Genomic DNA, 13935 nt, shown 5'->3' on the forward strand with positions numbered 1-13935 from the left:
GGCATCTCTGATCCCTTTCTAGCTGTTTACACTCATACAAACATTTTATTTTATACATAGGGCTTCTACTTGTCCTGAGGAGATGTGCCCTTTTGTAAGGTAGTATCAAATTTCGCATCTTTCATGTAGCAAAACTCATCTGCTGCTAAGTCGTGTTGCTTGGAGGCTTGTATGATCAGAGGAAACTTATATTCTTATTTTTCTTCTGCAGCTATCAGTGCAGCACTGGGAGAGCTTTCCAAATTTCCAATGCTTTCCCTGTGACCTCTTGTCATTTTACACTGGTAGTTACAGGGTGGTCAGGTGATGCTTTATATAAAACAGGAAAACAATCCACTGGATCCTATCCACCCCCATTGGAGGTGGAACAGTGGTGGATGGTTGGAGGAAAGCGGTCATTTATCTCTCATGTGGAAAGGAAAAGCCTCATTCAGGGCTCCCACGCGCTACTGGAAGTTACTTCTGTCTTTAACTGCTGCTGGATCAGCCCCAGCATGAGGTTTGTCCCTACTGGGTTCTATGCCAAGACAGGAGACTCCTGCACCACTTGAGAGCAGGCCAACACAGCACTGGCTTCCTAGACTTCAGATTCCAGCTTTGAGTGAGGAATCACTGTCTTTTTTTACCTTTCACTCTAGCAGAGTTCACAAAAGCTTAGTCCTACTTCTACTTGAGAAGGAAAACAATAGAAAAGGGAAGGAAGACTGGTCAACACTGGAGGATTCCTTGCTCATCTCTCTCCTATCAGCATCCAGTTCGCTTAGTTGCCCACATTCCAGTGTTTCAGCTGTTCCTTTCATACCTTCCACCATCAAGTCTCACTGCCTGCTAGGAATCAGAGAAGTGTACTGCTAAAACTTAAACCCCATTCTGAAAAAGCCTATTCTGAAAGTATTAGCTAGGTTTGGACTGCCATATTCCTCAGCAAAATACATTTATGGCACTGTCAGGTGTAAGGAGCTACCAGTTTAGCAGCCAGAAACCTGTCCATGTCAAGGCTGTTCCCATGGTCTGTGTTGGAAGAGCAGCAGCAGACCAACAGTCACAGTGGCTGCATCCTTGTGTGAGAACCCCAGCTCCTTTGGTACAGATGCTTACATGAGTGGGGCTGTTCCTGAACACTACTGCTCCCAACCTGGATTTAGCATTAATTACAGGTCCATCTGCCCTCTTGCACGGACGCTGACAGGTTGAATCAGGGTTTTTCCTCAGCCCCTGGGGATAGCTAGGTGACTACAGAGGTCTGCCATCAGGGCAGCTGCCTTCTCATCCTGGATTTGCATCACCAGAAGCAGGTGGGGTGGCTTCTATTTGCCCTGTAGTTTGTTCTGTGAAATGATATTACCGTCAAAGCTTGCTTTATTTTGATTTCTCTTCTACTAAACAGTAAGAATAGCAGATGAGCCAGGAAAAAGCAAAGCTCTTTGTTTAAGGGAAAATAATTAGGAGCTGGCTAGAAAGATCACCAAAAGCAAACAGCTGTTTTCAGTTGAACGGCTGCATCTGCAAGTTTCTCAAGTCAAAAGCTCCTTCTCTCACAGCCCTTCTGCAGTGACTGAACTTGAACTGAACCTCTGCCTCTGTCATCTCCTGCCCTTTTGAGGCAGAAATCCTAATTCCAACCGTTATTGCTATTGAATGAGTGAGACTTCCTCATCCTCCTCATCCCCACCGTGCCCTGAAGTTTTGATCCAGAATCTTATCAATTTTTACAGCTTTAAGACACAACCTCAGCCAACACGCATTTGATTTTGGAAACATATGGCTTGAACGGAGGGTTGTTTTTAATAACAAGAGATCTGGGGGCTCCATTCTCACTGGATGCCCACGGGACCTAGGAACCTGTAGAGAAAACAAACAAACAAACAAAAACAGTGAGGCAAACAGAACTCTCTTTGCCTCAACTTTGCCTGCAGTTGTGCAAACACCGTCCCGCCTGACAAAGGAGGCGGCGGAGAAAGCGTTTCCAGCAGCTGCCGTACAGGAAGGGGGGTTCGCTCTGAACCCACAGCCGCGGGCGCTCCTGCCGCAGCGATGCGGGAGCAGCGGACGGGGGTGGCGGGTCCCTTCCCTTCTCCGTGTGGAGCCGGGCTCCGGCCCGCTACCCCAGCCCGGGTGCTGCCCAGCCCCTTCCCGGACCCCGCGGCGCGGCGGCGAGCCGGGGTCCCTCAGGGGCCGCAGGGACGGGCTCCTGGCGCTGCCGCTTACCTGGGGCCGGCGTCGCGGCCAGCAGGGCCGCCAGCGCCGTGGTCAGGAGACGCATGGCCCGAGGGGAGCCGGGTCCCGTCCCTTCCCTCTCCGCCGAGCTGGCTCCCTCCTCTCCTCCCCGGCCTCTCGCCTCCTCCCCGACCGGTCCTCCCTTCTCCCCTTGTCTTTCATCTCCTCCCCTTTCTCCTCCTTTTTTTTTCCGCTTTCTCCCTTCCCTCCCTACTTGTTTGCTCTTCCCACCGTCCGGCCCCCTCCGCAACTCCCCTCCTCTTTTCCTCTTCCTCTTCCCTTTCCCCTCGTACTTCCTGAGCCCACTGGGATGGCATAACACTAAGTGGGGCTGCGGGCTGCTCAACCTGCCCAAAGGACACCGATCTGTGCAGGCAGCAAGTGAGATGTTCCTCTCTCCACTCACAGAGAGCCTTTTTGTGAACAAGTGAGGGACAGGGACAGCTGTGTTATGCATCCTCTGCTTTCCTGGAGTTGTCTGAAATGTTGCAGGCTATCGTGCCTGTTCCCCGTGCTCACTGTTCTGCTAACAATACCAACAAGCTATTCCTAAGCTCTCGTGGGTGCCTGAGCTTTGAGGTGCCCTGTAAAAATCAGACTGTCTCTTTGCGACCACCCATTGCCAGTGCTGCTAAATCCCTCTAATTGCATCAAGAAACCTACTCAGCTGTGGGATGAGCTGGATCAGTTCGGGGAATGAGCTTGGATCAGTTTGTTTCCCCATAGTGGGGAAACACAAACCATTGCCCCCACCATCTTCTTAGATTTGGTGCTGCCTTCTGGGATGCTTTGACTCAAGTTGGCCTCAACTTCAGGCTGCAGCTGGGTGAACTCTTTCTGCCTGGAGTGGAAGGGGCTGTGATAGGACTGTAAATACTTTGGCAACTTGGATGAAAGGTTGCTATTGTATGGTTTGCATTATTTCACTGTTAGTCTTTCACCCTTTCAACCCACTTTGCTCTATTATAAAACTTATTACTCTGCTTTTGCAAAATGTTTTCTCCAGATTGTCCATGCTGCTGACCTAATAGGATCACAGTCTGTGCACCGGAGATCCCAGAGGCCTCAGCAGTATGCAGTGTGATTCTGCAGGGCCGAGTCAGCCCGTGCACCTCCCCAGCTCTGCTGGACGTGTGCTGACACAGGCAAGCCCCACAGAATGTTGCTTCCTCAGCTCTGGCAGCAGTGACACAGCCCAGTTTCCTGTCAGGACAGGCCTGCTGGGAGGAGGAAAGTGCCTGCTCAGCACTCTGGAGCAGCTGATGCATCTCAGGTCTCCTCTTCCCATGGAGCCTGGAGCCCTGTGCCCATGGAGCAATGTTGGTGGGGCCTCATGCCTAAGAGTGAGGCCTGCTGGGCAAGTTCCCCCACCTTCATGCACAGCCACAGTCAGGGGAGGTAGCTACAGCCCCCTGGTTTCTGCTGCCCATAGGTTTTGCAAACGTCCCCATTCTCTGCCTCCCACGCCTCATGCATGATGCTCCCTGCCTGCCTGAACCTTTCTGCAGTAGTTAGAGCCAGGTCTTAAGAATCCAGCAGCAGGTATCTCCGTGGCCCAGGGGATCCTAATTTTAAATGAATGTTCAGTGATTAGAGATGGAGTCCAGACCTGTTCAGTGTTGCCAAGCATGAAGGGAGCTTGGATCTGTATCCAGATTTTCCCATCCCTTTAATGGGCAAAATTAACTTCGAATTGTAACAGTCCAGAGCTGCTGAATAACTTGGTCTGGGATTAAAAATTCTACCCCGGTACTTTTCCCTGGCTACACTGAAGGCTGGTGTTTGGGAAATACAGTTTTAGAGGTGAGCAAGATGTTAAAATCTGCTTAAGACTTACTGCATCTTACTATGCCTCATCACACACAGAGGTATCATCTCAGCTCCATGTATCAGTAGATAGTGTCATTGAAACTTGTTAAAAAACCTATTCCAGTTCCAGCTCTGTTCTCCAAATATATGAAAATGTAGCTTTTAGCTCTCCTTATTTCTGGCAGTAGGTGAGTGCATGTCATGGTAAGATAAATTTCAGAGCCTTTTCAGGACATTAATAGGTTTTGGCTATGCATTCTCATTAGGCATGTGTCCCAACTAAAGTATCCCTCCTGCTTTTCTCTGAGCTGCCCGCTGGAAGGCTGTTCATCCCAGTCTGCCTGGCTTCAAGAGGTGCAGACGCCAGAGCTGGTGGTCAGAGAGCTGCCCTGGAGCTGCACTGTGATGGCCCTTGCTTTGGCTCATCTGCCTCCTCAGTAAGTGATGTATCTGAGCCTGGTGAGGTGTGACATGGCTTGTCAGTGATATCTACTGCCTCGTGGGATTTGGTCTGTGCCTTCTGCGCAGTGTGTTCTAGTAGCATTTTTAAAACTTGGATCTAAGAATCTAACACTTCTTTATCACAAAAAAGAGGGTAAGAATGGTTCTCCCAGGACAGAACAGTGATCCACTCAGCTCGGTGCCTTCCTTCTGATTCTGTCTGTCAGCAAATGTTTGGAGGAGAGTGATATGGACAGCACAGGCACACAGTACTGTGTTTCCAAGTGACTTTTTCAGCTTCAAATGATTTGCTACACTTTCTTGGCAAGATGTTATGTCAACATCAAGCAAGATGAGGTTTGCCAGTGTACCCCTTTTCCCTGACCAGGGCAGCTCAGGGTGATTCTGGACGTGGCCTCGGTAGCAGTAAAGCACAGTGTTTGTGGAGGGAATGCTTTCTGTTGTTAAGTGGATCTTAGAAGAGACACTGAGCCTGCATGGAGACTCACAAACAGCAACTGCTCTCAACTGGTGCTACGCAGCACATATGGCAAGTTACACCAACAAAAGTAGTGAACTCATATCAGAACGTATATGTCTAGCATTTGTCTGGTTATATTTTGATTTATTATCTTAAACATCCGACATTCTTTGCAACAAATTTCCCATATTATTAAATTTAGCCTGGGTGAATCTTAAGAATAAAGGTCTTCACATCAGTTCTGTAGCCTGCCAGCTGCTGCTCAGGCCAGAAATACCACAGTAAGTGCTCCCCTTGCCTGCTCCTGGCATTTCTGGTCTGGCTTTTCCCCAACATACATTGAGGGTGAAGTTGGAGTTAAGTGCTTAGCAGGGAAATGAATGTCTACGAATTGCTGGTTTTAAGTAAGGTGAATTATGGTGAAGAGGTAGGTGAGATATGAACAAAAACTGCTCAAGTATTGCTTCTAACTGATACTACATTCTTTTCCTATGTTTTAGTTATTATTCTTTCTACCTAAACACCTAGGATGCACTGAGAATTTGCCTCTTCAGAGAAATCAGGAAAATTGGCTGTGAAGCTCATACTCTAACAAATGGAACCAAACTGCTACTGGAACTTTAGAAACTGCTTCTTTAGCTTTAGAAAGACCTGAAGCTCACAACCAGGAAAAAAACATGAATTATTCAGGGAAGATATCAGCTCTAGGAAACATGGCCTGTGAGGAAACTGCAAATTTGGACTGCTCAGTGCAGACTGGGAGGTATAATAAGCCTTCAGGTGTTTGGGGGTGCTTGCAGAAAGGAGTAAACAACCCTCCGTGTCCACTGACAGTAGAACAAGAAAATATGAATCTAAACTGCAAGAAGTAAGATAAGATAGCAGAAAATGTTTTCTAACCACAAGGTTGGTTAGGGGCTGGAATAGGGAGCTTAGGGGCCCTACTGTTGGGAGATTTTAGGTATAGATTACACAAACTTCTGTAAAAATAGTTTACGAGTGGACAAGCAGCTTTTCAGAGGGATATTGAACTAAATGAGATCCAGAGAGCTCTTTTAGCCACTTCTTCTTTGACACTGTCTTATGTTCTCTATATGTTTTCTCCCTTTTAGCAAAAAAACTAAATCGTTGAGCATGCGATAGAAAAGGCACTTCAGCTCTTCATATCCCAAGGAATGATATTTCAGCTCTGACCTACCTTGCCACATTCAGACATAGATAGCACCTTGCTCTCTTATCTCCAAGTTCTACCATCTCCTCCTGTGTTTCTACTTTAATTAGATTTGGATAATAAATCATGCATGTCTGTTTTGCATTTTTTAAAACATTCCAGTCTGGAAGCAAAGTACCCACATGCTTACCCACAGCACAGTTTGTTGTCAGAAAAGCAGGGAATCCTTCTCTAACCTCAGGAATGTCCCTGGAAGATGTGCTTGCCTTTTGCTCTCTCATCTGGAATGGTATTGCTGCACTTTGGCAGCTGCTAACTTCAAAACAAATTCTCTGCACTTTAAATCAGAAGAAAAACTATACTGTCTCTTAAAGAAATCTCCTTGTAAAGGTCTTTACCAGGAGTAGTTCAAGCCACAATCTGCATACAAATTTTGCATGCTCTATGTGGTTGAGTAGTGACCAAACTTAGGCGTCTGAGCTTCAGGAGGAGTTACAGATGAGGCACGTGTTTATGTTTTCCACTGAACAGTGAAATACTGAAGGAATCCCATCCAAATATCTGGCAGGCCTATGAGCTGCTTAGAAAATTACCTTGCTTGTGTTTCTGCAGTGATCTCCCTGAAGAATTTTTGGCACACCTTTGAATAAACAAAATAATTGACTTTCATGCCCTTCAAATACTGAATGTTTTAACATATAGTCTTTTGCATGCTGTAGTTGGGGTTGTATAATATCTGCCTTTAAGATTAAAATAAAATGATGCTGCAGTAAGTTAGAGGCATCTCCTTCACATAGCTGTTAGTTGCCGAATGTCATGTGTTCTTCACCATCTTTCCTTTAAAGGTAAAAATCAGGAGGAAAAGAATTTCTTTATCTGTCCTTTTTCAAAGTACAGAAATTTAGGTGCTATTTGTTATATGATTCTTTGCAGAGAACATGAGAGAAGCCACATTTTGCATACTGAACATACCAGATACTTGGATAAATCCCTTAACCAAACATATTTTTCTTAGCAGAGTTGTGGCCACTTGGATAAGATATAGGGTTGCCATTTCACAAAACTAGCTTGCATTTCTCCTGTCTCAGAAGTAATCTCGTGTAAACTTTCAAATTTGGACCACGCAGTAAAAATTAAAAAAGAGATCCTGATCCTTATTTCTTGCTCTCTTCTCCTCATATGACAAAGCAATAGGAGAAGGATCGTCATGTACTTCATACAGTGTGGAGAGGAGAACTGCCTCAGCAGTGGGCTGTAGAAAGGCACACAGCTACTGGCACTGCCTGGGGGAAGAGGGGAGAACCTGACCTAGTGAACGCAGTGACTGTGATGTGGTGAAGCTCCAGCCAGCTCCCTTTTGGCTGTGACCTGCCTGGTTTGCTAGCTCCATGGCTACATGGAGCAATGTCTGTGCAGGGCAGCAGGGACGTGGGCAGAATCACAAGCAAGCATCTGCAAAATTCCTCTGTTCAAGTACAAAAGGGTGCTTTCCTTTGCGCTCTCTAAATGACAGCAGACCTGTATGAATGATCTCTACTACTTGGATAAGACATTTCTGAACTCTAGATTATTTCCTAGAAATGTGACCATCGATTTTTTTTTCCCACCTATGAAAAGATTAGAAGTTTACTGTGTTGATTTTAAGTCAGATTTTGGCAAAGCTCCCTGCTTTTCAAATAGATGACTAATATTTTCTCAGTCAGAAAAGAAAACAACTCCTGTTGGAGAGCCCATGTGTAGAACATTTTTGTTCTGATGGTTAAACTCTGTCAAAGTTATTAATGGTAGGAGTGGAAGGTTGTGATGGAGATTGCTTATGATAAGTACCATAAGCAATGGCTGAGTGCAATGGCAAGCGATACGTCAATTTGAACTTGAAATATGAAATTTTAAGAAGGTCAGGTACAAAAATCTTTGGGAAAATACCAGCAAATATTACAAGAGCAGTGCTGAGAGCAGTAGTAGATACACTCAAACTTATGTACATAGTCTAGTAGTTATCCATGGCCTTTCATTTCTGTTGACTGGTAGTTTTTCCAGCAGGATGAAGGCATTTGCTGCCACTTTGGAAGGTTGGGGGTAGAAGACTGCCATTTGCTAATTTGCCACCACAGTGATTTACAACATACTTGAGAAAATGGTCCGTGACTGTACTTCATCCATTTTTATTTTGGGGATCTGAAAGGAGAAAATGGAAGGAAAAGGGTGTCAGAGGGTTAAATTAAATTAATAATTAAATTAGTACCAATACAAACGCATCACTTTTTTGTTAAAATACTTCAAGCTCTCTAATTAATATTCCCTTGGTTAGGATAAGGATTTCTTGGTAAATATAGCCAATACCTCATCGTGGCATTCTGTGCATTTGTGGGATTACATCCCAAAAGGCAACAGTTTTACTCGGAGCAACAGTTTTATCAAAATATACATTGTCTGCAACATTGAGTAGAATTCTGGTTGGGAAAGTGGCTGTTAGAGTACATAATCTGGGTGCCCCATGCTAGGGGCTGACCTCACCAAGGTAATGGGGAGACTCAAAAGTGTGTGTGTGCCTGCATGGCCATGCAGACACAGCAGGAGAGGGGCGGGATTCAGCTCCTTTGATGGGATTCACAACACACCTTATGCTGATCTTTTCCAGAAGTTATATCTGAACTTAGGGGACTTCTAGTATTAAAGAGGGAAGGTGAGTGAAAGCACCTAAATTCTGCGTGGTTGACACATGAGGTTTATTAGTAGCTTGTTTGAATGTCTGCCATGATTCTATGGTCTGATTTATTTATATTTTAAATAGACTCCTCTCTGACTGTCAGTGCAAAAGCAGTTAACAGTTTAACTGAGAAGAAATGTTGGCTCCGGTGTAAAATGACCACTACAATTAACCATAATATGGGCTGTGGCATACACATATGCTTTTTGTTTTTTTTTTAAAGGATATATTTGAACACCATTCTAAAGAAAGAGATTGTAGGGAAAAAAGGAAAGTGTGATACGACCTTTTAAAAGTCAGAAAGCTCCAGAATGTTCCATGATTGTTTGTGGTCTATCCCCAGGATAAGGAAATGTTATCATTAAGAAGTAATTTGAGTGAAGCTGGAGATCATAACATTCCTCTTACCAATTGCAAATGCATACTACCAAAACACAGGTTTCCAATAGTGCACAGAGACTTTTTCTGTTTTTTTGAACATTTAACATGTAACAGCTATACTTTCCTTCTCCAATGCTGAACTTAGGAAAGTAAATAAAATTAAAACATACTTAAAGCACTGACTCACAGAAAACATTATATATAAAAGGCATATGTTATATTAGTCATTGTAATTAAAATAGTACACACATCTGTTTTACAATGAAATGTGAGCAATGTGCCACTAATTACTTACATCTGTAGTTCTTTCTAGCTAAGATATTTCCTATTTTATGTGCTGCACATTCTATGGATTAATAAAACTTGCAAAAACACATTTAAAATTCAAATTTAAAAATGATAATTCCCTGAGCCACACTATGATTTCTGTTTTATCAACACGCGTTCAGGGAATTTCTTTCTTTCCAGGAGTTTGGTGTGATTTCCCACTGCAGTAACCAGACAGATGTTCAACAGTCATGTTGATTCTTCTTCCCTGTGTTCCCAAAGTAGCTTTCCTGGGGGCCTGTCTTCGGGCAGTTGTGATCCTTCTGCTCTGTTCAGCTCTTCTTGGGAGCTTCCTTATTTCCTGAAAGGTTCCGTTAAATCTTCTCTTGTTGTTTTGTTTTCTCCTTGTCCAGTGAATCTTCTGTCTTGTTCAGACTTGCCATGTTAAGATCTTCAGTAAGATTTTCCTTCTTCACCCAGACTTTGAAAATCAACTTGTTTCCAGCTTAACTTTCCATACATCTAATTCGTATAGTTCTCTACTGGGGCCTCACTTCTGATTTATTTTATTATCATTGTAGTGCAGTCAGCATTCCTGGCCTTCAGTGATTTGCGCATCACTGATGAAGTTAGTAAGCATCACAGTTGGCATCCAAGTCTCAGTCTGAAGCCATGCTGTCCATACATCTGCAGCAGCAGCAATGTTGGTGTTGCCATCATTGAACTTGCCAGGCTTTTCTCTCAAGCTCATTGAGAATTGTAGCTCTCACATTGTTTTGCTCTCTGGTCATGGTTGTGGCTTATGTGCTGTCACGTACTGATGTTTTGGACTTACAGACCCACGCACAGGCTGTCTTGATTTCTTAAGAGTATTTTTAATATACTCTCATGGCTGCTGTATCAGAGCAGTCTGCACTATTTAAGCTTTAGTCAAGTCTGGGTGACTTCCTCTACTTGGCAGATTCCAGACGTTTTGCCAGATTTTATATCTGAGTCTTTTGTTAGTCTGTATCTGAGTATGTGTCTTTTATGCCGATGAAGAAATGTTCTCTTATCAGGGACCTGGTTAGCCAACTCACTCCCTCCTTCAGGAAGAGAATCCAACTGTCAAGTCTTAGAGCAGTTGAAAACTTTTTTGCCTTTTATCCATTTTGTTCTCTTGCATTAAAAATGTCTTAATCATATGTTCTGAGGTACTCTGTGAGTTTCTGCAATCCATTTCATTTGTGAGAGTCTTGGCTATCTTAATTGAAGAGTATTAAAAACCTCGGTTTTGTATCCAACTTTTATCAGAAATAAATTGACTTTCTGCCCAGTATCCCTCTGAAAGCAAAAATTGTTTGTAGTTGTGGAGACTGTGCAGGTCTTCTCCAAGGTTTGTTTTCACTGGAAGAGAGTTTACTCATGCTTTTCTGCTTTGTGTAGAATAGTTTTCTGGTTCAGTTCTCCCCTGACACTGTATGCTGTCCTGAGATAATGCCAAGCCTGGCAGTCTGACAGACTGTAAATGTGATGTCCAGACTTGTCGGCATTACTCTGTACGAACCTCTGTACAGCTGAACATTTTATTCTGCACATCTCCCACCATCCCACAGCTCCACATGTGCTGTGAACACTCCTTTTTCCCCAGGGCATTTACCTTTCTACCCATCCTTCTCTGTACCCTGCAGTGGCATTGATGAGGAGAAAAATCAAGAGAGCTTAATGCACCCTGCAGGCCATGGCAGTGCATTCATCCAGCTGCTTGTGGAGCATTAATGGACACTGCTCAGGCCAAAAAGGGACAGAGAGAATCTGTCCTCATAGTTTTTAAAGCTTTGCCCCTGCTGCTAATGACACCTTTGAGAGTTAATGAAATAGTTTTTGGATACAGAGTTCTATTAATGCTCCTGAGTGTGAGTATATGAGGAGTATTGCATGCTCCAGTGGGAAGTTTACTCAGGCACAATTCCCACTGAGGTCAGTTGGGCTTTCTCCAGAGCAGTCCTTGCCTAATAGATCCCTTAGTGGTAATAATTATTGAGTTTGGGGTTGTAGTTAAATATAGGAGCATTTTAAATTTAAAAATACATGGGCTCTGCTTTCCTTCTGTCTTCATTACTCTTTCCTGCAGTAATTCCATCAAGTTACTATGTCTTTGTTGGTGTAGCTGATTGCCTCTTATTACCACTTGAGAATCGTGTCTCCCATTACTGCTTGTGAAACAACACATGAAAAAGCCTCAGTTTTATACAGTTTATTTCAAATACAAATATATGGCTTTAAACTAGAGCACAGCATGCCACCCAGTGACTCCTGGAGTATGTCAACCATAAAACAAAAGTAAGGAATTTATTTATTTTTTTCCAAAATAAGGGTGTAATGGCAGAGTGGTTACAATGTCTGGCTTTTTGCCAGGGGTGTATGTTCCCCTGCTGTGCTAGCAATGACTGTACTCAAAACAGGTAGAGAATCAGATCATGCTGCTTTGGGGCTTTTCATGGTCATGTCAGCTGCAAACGAGTATCAGTTGCTCCAACTGGGGAGTCAGAAAGGCAGCTGCCTGCAGTAATAAACTCTATTTTCTTAAATGCGAGACTGATTTATACCCTTGGTATGAAGTGACCTTTACTTCTTTAATGCCATGACGTTGTATCAATTGGAAGTGTCCAAAACGACTTAAAGAAGATAACACCTTCTGACTTCCTTCTCCAGAATGAAGCAGAAGACATTCTCAGCCACCATCAGCTGCTGGTTAGATACTAGGATTTTCTTAGGGAAATAGCACCTTTGAGAACCGTGAGGGGAGTTAAGTCCGTGTATGCTATGAAACTCTGTAGTGTGTAGTATGAAGAACTGCAAACAAATACACAAATGTTTATCTCTCTGTCAGTTCTTACCCAAGTCAGAGAAAGCATCCTATTCTCTACAGTCCTTAAGCATGTACTTAACTCATGGAAAAAGGGGTTTTGAGTACTGTGTACCTCCTATCTGCTGCTTCCATGTGGGAATCAGGCCATTTATGTATACAGTTCCTGACTCTGGGGCAATTAAAATCACAGCCATAATGTTATATTAGCACAGAATTTGGTGTGCCTAATGACATATTAAATCTTCCTAAATTATAGCTAAATTACAGAAAGGACTAATTTACCAAAACCAGTTAATAAATGTTTAGAAAAGGAAACTAATTGAATTATCCCTTGTTTGTCAGAGACGGATAATCTCCTTGTGAGAAATCTCATTTTTTCTGAAGCATGATTAATTGGCCTGACGAGTCAGAGATTATGACAAATTACTCAGGAGGAGATAATAAATAAGTCAGTAGGAAGGCTTGGGAGTGGGGAACTAATAGCTGTTATTTGTTCTGAGCCTGATTCTGATTCTGTATTCACCCTGATCTGTGGATGCTTTCTTTGGTCCTCCTGAGGACAAGTTGTGCAGTGGCAGCAGCCTCCCTTAGCTCCTTCCTGTTTCAGATCAATTGCATTTCCAAGGAAGGAGCCTAAAGACCCACCAATCTCTAAGCCAATGACTGGTTTTTATGTCATGGACAATCCAGGCTACGAGATAAGGTTTTTATTTTTCCTTAGTCATGGTGGGAAGACATCTATGGTTTACACAGATGCTGCAGTCACATCTTCATCTTGCTCCCACTAAACTCAACAGAATCAAAACCAATTGTAGCCATGCAAGCTCTGAATGTGATACACATCTAAACCCTTCAGCAGAATGTACCTTAGGGGCTGCACCACATGAATTCTCCTTTAAGAGAAGGATTCAGCAACTGCTCTGGAGCTGTCCTGTTTTAGTGGATGTGGCTGGGGTGCTGCTGTGGTTCAAGCTCCAGCACTGAGCAGAGAAGAGACAAGGTGGGACATTCACCATGCAACAAGTTACAAGTTCTTACCCGGCGTGGGCTGGTGTGCCCAGGCGCAGACATTCTTGACACTGAAGTCCAAAAGGGCTTCTGCCCTCTGCTCTGTAAGACAGAAACCTCTTGGGCCTGGTGTTTGTCACTGGGGAGTGATTGCCTTTGCAGTAGTAAGCTGGTGTGAGCCTGCCATTGTGTTTTGTAACTCTGAAAATTCAAATCTCTGTAAGCAGGCATGAAACAGCCTTGGCAATTTAGAAGTTTTGTGTTTGATACTATTATTATTATTACTATTTATTACTAATATTAATATTGATTGGTTTCTGATCCTGTATGTTATAGCAGAGATCAGGGCTTCCAGCTATTCTCTACAAGCCCAAGGATGTATTTTAACTTAGGGGAGTTTGCCACAACCACACTTCGAAGACCTGATTTCTTAAAGTATCAACTAGTATAAAACTTCAAATTCAGTAATGTCTATTGGCAGCAGTCTGCTTTCTTTGTTGGTTCTGAACTGGTTACAACACTGCCTTGAGGGGATTGCTTGTTCATGTCTGTTCCTCTGCAGTCACTTCTGCAGTACCTTCCCAGCACCAGTCAGGTCT

The 13935-nt window shown here is 43.6% G+C and overlaps 1 protein-coding gene across 1 annotated transcript in view; it reads right to left on the bottom strand.

Moving 5' to 3' along the window:
- Positions 1-2378, bottom strand: part of VSTM4 (V-set and transmembrane domain containing 4) — a 30134-nt gene extending 27756 nt beyond the window's left edge. The window contains exon 1 of the mRNA XM_065746450.1: positions 2209-2378. Within this exon, the coding sequence (XP_065602522.1) occupies positions 2209-2263 (55 nt within the window). The 5' untranslated portion in view covers positions 2264-2378. The remainder of the gene's footprint in view (positions 1-2208) is intronic.
- Positions 2379-13935: the final 11557 nt, after the last annotated feature.

Source organism: Cyrtonyx montezumae, unplaced genomic scaffold (assembly GCF_038088225.1).
Source record: "Cyrtonyx montezumae isolate F1298 unplaced genomic scaffold, pur_monq_1.0 scaffold_4, whole genome shotgun sequence".
Lineage (NCBI taxonomy): Eukaryota > Metazoa > Chordata > Aves > Galliformes > Odontophoridae > Cyrtonyx > Cyrtonyx montezumae.